Source organism: Coregonus lavaretus (assembly GCF_964263955.1).
Source record: "Coregonus lavaretus genome assembly, contig: HAP1_SCAFFOLD_5775, whole genome shotgun sequence".
Classification (NCBI taxonomy): Eukaryota; Metazoa; Chordata; class Actinopteri; order Salmoniformes; family Salmonidae; genus Coregonus; species Coregonus lavaretus.
The window spans coordinates 32906-37476 of NW_028164122.1; the positions used below are offsets into that span (position 1 = coordinate 32906).

A 4571-nucleotide genomic window follows, 5' to 3' on the forward strand; every position below is an offset into this window, starting at 1 on the left:
CTTTTTGACCCCTCTGGCTTCATGGACCGGACCTTTTTGACCCCTATGGCTTCATGGACCGGACCTTTTTGACCCCTATGGCTTCATGGACCGGACCTTTTTGACCCCTATGGCTTCATGGACCGGACCTTTTTGACCCCTATGGCCTCATGGACCGGACCTTTTTGACCCCTATGGCCTCATGGACCGGACCTTTTTGACCCCTATGGCTGATCTTGACCACTCCTAGTTAGGGTTATTAAACCCTGGTTTGAGTGTTTGTGTGTCTCTCACCTGTCCGATGTGTCTGTGTGGCGGTGGGCGTGTCTGTTGGCCCCTTCGGTCCTGTGATTGGTTCATTAGAACGCCCCTGTCGTCTGATTGGCTGCGAGGCCGAAGGTCCAGCATGCTCTGGGAGAACCTCGCCATCACGTTGACCCTGTCTCCATGACGATGACCCTCGCCAACCCGGCCCAACCCTGCTGTTACCCCATTGGCCACCAGCGAGGGTTCTGTGGGGTCTGATTCATCGCACTCGTAGTAGGAGTCGTCAGACGACGCGTTGTCATTGGCTGTCTGGTCACATAGCGCCGTGGTGCTGTCTGCGTCATCATGACGACTGCTGCTACTGCTCCTCCTCCCCTCTAGCCCCTCCTCCTCCTCTAGCCCCTCCTCCTCCTCTTTCTCTTCTCTCTGTCCGGGGCGGGACTTGGTATCCATCAGTGTTTCTGATTGGCTGATAGAGGCAAGCGGTGTCCCTGATTGGCTGTCGGTCCTGGGGATCAGGCTGACCTGTGGTTGGCCAGACTGGTGAGAGTGGGCGGGGCTAAGGAGGAGCTGCAGGGTGCGAGGTTTAGGGATGGGAGGGGTGGAGGGGTATGTGTCAGGCCTGGGGGTGTGTTTATCAGGGCTGGGGGTGTCAGGGCTGGGGGGGTGTTTATCAGGGATGGGGGGGTGTGTATCAGGGCTGGGGGTGTGTTTATCAGGGATGGGGGGGGGTGTATCAGGGCTGGGGGTGTGTGTATCAGTGTGTGTCTCTGTAGGTGTGTGTATGACTGGATGTTGAGGTGGGGTATTGGAGAGGTCTTCCTCAGGGGAGTCTGGTTGGGTCTGCTTGGGGGGTTGTGTCTGCTTGGGGGGTTGTGTCTGCTTGGGGGGTTGGGTCTGCTTGGGGGGTTGTGTCTGCTTGGGGGGTTGTGTCTGCTTGGGGGGTTGTGTCTGCTTTGGGGGTTGTGTCTGCTTGGGGGGTTGTGTCTGCTTGGGGGGTTGTGTCTGCTTTGGGGGTTGTGTCTGCTTGGGGGGTTGTGTCTGTATGTCAGGTGTGTGTATGTCAGGTGTCTGTGTGTCAGGTGTCTGTGTATCAGGTGTCTGTGTATCAGGTGTCTGTGTATCAGGTGTCTGTGTATCAGGTGTCTGTGTGTCAGGTGTCTGTGTGTCAGGTGTCTGTGTATCAGGTGTCTGTATGTCAGGTGTCTGTGTATCAGGTGTCTGTGTATCAGGTGTCTGTGTATTCCGTAGTGTAGCAGTCTCAGGTAGGGGTTTATCAGGCAGACTGAAGGGAGAGCTGAACCTGATGGCCTGGCTGGTCTCAAACTGTTGACTTCTCTGGAGGTGGACCTGTTAGGGTCAGAGGTTAGAGGTTAGGGGTTTATCAGGCAGACTGAAGGGAGAGGTGGACCTGTTAGGGTCAGAGGTTAGGGGTTAGGGGTTTATCAGGCAGACTGAAGGGAGAGGTGGACCTGTTAGGGTCAGATACATTATCAGTCAGGTCCAACGCTAAGGTTAGGAGAAAGGGTTAAGGTTAGGAGAAAGGGTTAGGGTTAGGAGAAAGGGTTAGGGTTAGGAGAAAGGGTTAAGGTTAGGAGAAAGGGTTAGGGTTAGGAGAAAGGGTTAGGGTTAGGAGAAAGGGTTAGGGTTAGGAGAAAGGGTTAGGGTTAGGAGAAAGGGTTAAGGTTAGGAGAAAGGGTTAGGGTTAGGAGAAAGGGTTAGGGTTAGGAGAAAGGGTTAGGGTTAGGAGAAAGGGTTAGGGTTAGGAGAAAGGGTTAGGGTTAGGAGAAAGGGTTAAGGTTAGGAGAAAGGGTTAGGGTTAGGAGAAAGGGTTAGGGTTAGGAGAAAGGGTTAAGGTTAGGAGAAAGGGTTAAGGTTAGGAGAAAGGGTTAGGGTTAGGAGAAAGGGTTAGGGTTAGGAGAAAGGGTTAGGGTTAGGAGAAAGGGGAAAAGTAGAGAGTAACATACCTGTTGGGGGCGGGACGCGTCTCTCACGTTGATGAAGCCAATCACGTCGCTGGGAGGGTCTGGCTCCGGCCAGGTGGGCAGGTACATGATCAAGTACGCCTTCTCCAGATTGGCTAGTCCTGGGTGGAGGGGCGGGGCCTCCACTGGCTCTCTGGCAGGCTTTAGAACCCGTCCCAGTGGATTCTGGGTAGTGGAGTTCTTGTTGCTAGAGTCGTTAGCGGAGCTGGCTGGGCTAGCATTGTTAGCTTTAGCCTGTGCCGTAACGAGGGCGTATTTAGGGTTGATGAGTTTCCTAGCAACGGCTGCGGAGACAGGGGCGGGGGCGGCGGTGGGGGTGAAGTCGGGGATAGGCTCCTCCTCCAGCGGAACCTTGGCGAGGGACACGCCCCTAGAGGTCATGTAGAGGTCACGGAACTGTTTGTCGAATGTCTCAACTGCCTGACCGCTCAAAACCGTGATCAGGTTCCGGTCCAGACGAGACGCCGACCACGTGAAGCTGAGGAGACAGAACATACAGGGTCAGGGGTCAGGGGTCAGGGTACCTGTATGATCCAGTCACAGCTCTGTCTCCGTCTATGAGCATGTATCTCTGACTGAGGGTCAGGGGTCAGGGTACCTGTATGATCCAGTCACAGCTCTGTCTCCGTCTATGAGCATGTATCTCTGACTGAGGGTCAGGGGTCAGGGTACCTGTATGATCCAGTCACAGCTCTGTCTCCGTCTATGAGCATGTATCTCTGACTGAGGGTCAGGGGTCAGGGTACCTGTATGATCCAGTCACAGCTCTGTCTCCGTCTATGAGCATGTATCTCTGACTGAGGGTCAGGGGTCAGGGTACCTGTATGATCCAGTCACAGCTCTGTCTCCGTCTATGAGCATGTATCTCTGACTGAGGGTCAGGGGTCAGGGGTCAGGGTACCTGTATGATCCAGTCACAGCTCTGTCTCCGTCTATGAGCATGTATCTCTGACTGAGGGTCAGGGGTCAGGGGTCAGGGTACCTGTATGATCCAGTCACAGCTCTGTCTCCGTCTATGAGCATGTATCTCTGACTGAGGGTCAGGGGTCAGGGGTCAGGGTACCTGTATGATCCAGTCACAGCTCTGTCTCCGTCTATGAGCATGTATCTCTGACTGAGGGTCAGGGGTCAGGGTACCTGTATGATCCAGTCACAGCTCTGTCTCCGTCTATGAGCATGTATCTCTGACTGAGGGTCAGGGGTCAGGGGTCAGGGTACCTGTATGATCCAGTCACAGCTCTGTCTCCGTCTATGAGCATGTATCTCTGACTGAGGGTCAGGGGTCAGGGTACCTGTATGATCCAGTCACAGCTCTGTCTCCGTCTATGAGCATGTATCTCTGACTGAGGGACCCTCGGACCTTCTGAGCCGAGCGGGTGTAGAACTCTACTCCGTCACTACAGCGAACACGCAGGTTCTAGAGGACAGAGAACACACACATTAATACACAGACCCAGATTATTACACCTACATTAATATACAGACCCAGATTATTACACCTACATTAATACACAGACCCAGATTATTACACCTACATTAATATACAGACCCAGATTATTACACCTACATTAATACACAGACCCAGATTATTACACCTACATTAATACACAGACCCAGATTATTACACCTACATTAATACACAGACCCAGATTATTACACCTACATTAATACACAGACCCAGATTATTACACCTACATTAATATACAGACCCAGATTATTACACCTACATTAATATACAGACCCAGATTATTACACCTACATTAATATACAGACCCAGATTATTACACCTACATTAATACACAGACCCAGATTATTACACCTACATTAATACACAGACCCAGATTATTACACCTAAATTAATACAGACCCAGATTATTACACCTACATTAATACACAGACCCAGATTATTACACCTACATTAATACACAGACCCAGATTATTACACCTACATTAATACACAGACCCAGATTATTACACACACATTAATACACAGACCCAGATTATTACACCTACATTAATACACAGACCCAGATTATTACACCTACATTAATACACAGACCCAGATTATTACACCTACATTAATACACAGACCCAGATTATTACACCTACATTAATATACAGACCCAGATTATTATACCTACATTAATACACAGACCCAGATTATTACACCTACATTAATACACAGACCCAGATTATTACACCTACATTAATACACAGACCCAGATTATTACACCTACATTAATACACAGACCCAGATTATTACACCTACATTAATACACAGACCCAGATTATTACACCTACATTAATATACAGACCCAGATTATTACACCTACATTAATA

At 50.4% G+C, this 4571-nt stretch overlaps 1 protein-coding gene across 1 annotated transcript; it reads right to left on the reverse strand.

The window, feature by feature from the left end:
* Positions 1-225: 225 nt before the first annotated feature.
* LOC311117437 (uncharacterized protein) lies at positions 226-3648 on the reverse strand (the record flags this gene model as incomplete). Its single annotated transcript, XM_084192369.1, has 3 exons — positions 226-1596; positions 2214-2709; positions 3524-3648. Coding segments are annotated over 3 exons (1992 nt in total), but the record flags the coding sequence as incomplete, so codon positions are not given.
* Positions 3649-4571: the final 923 nt, after the last annotated feature.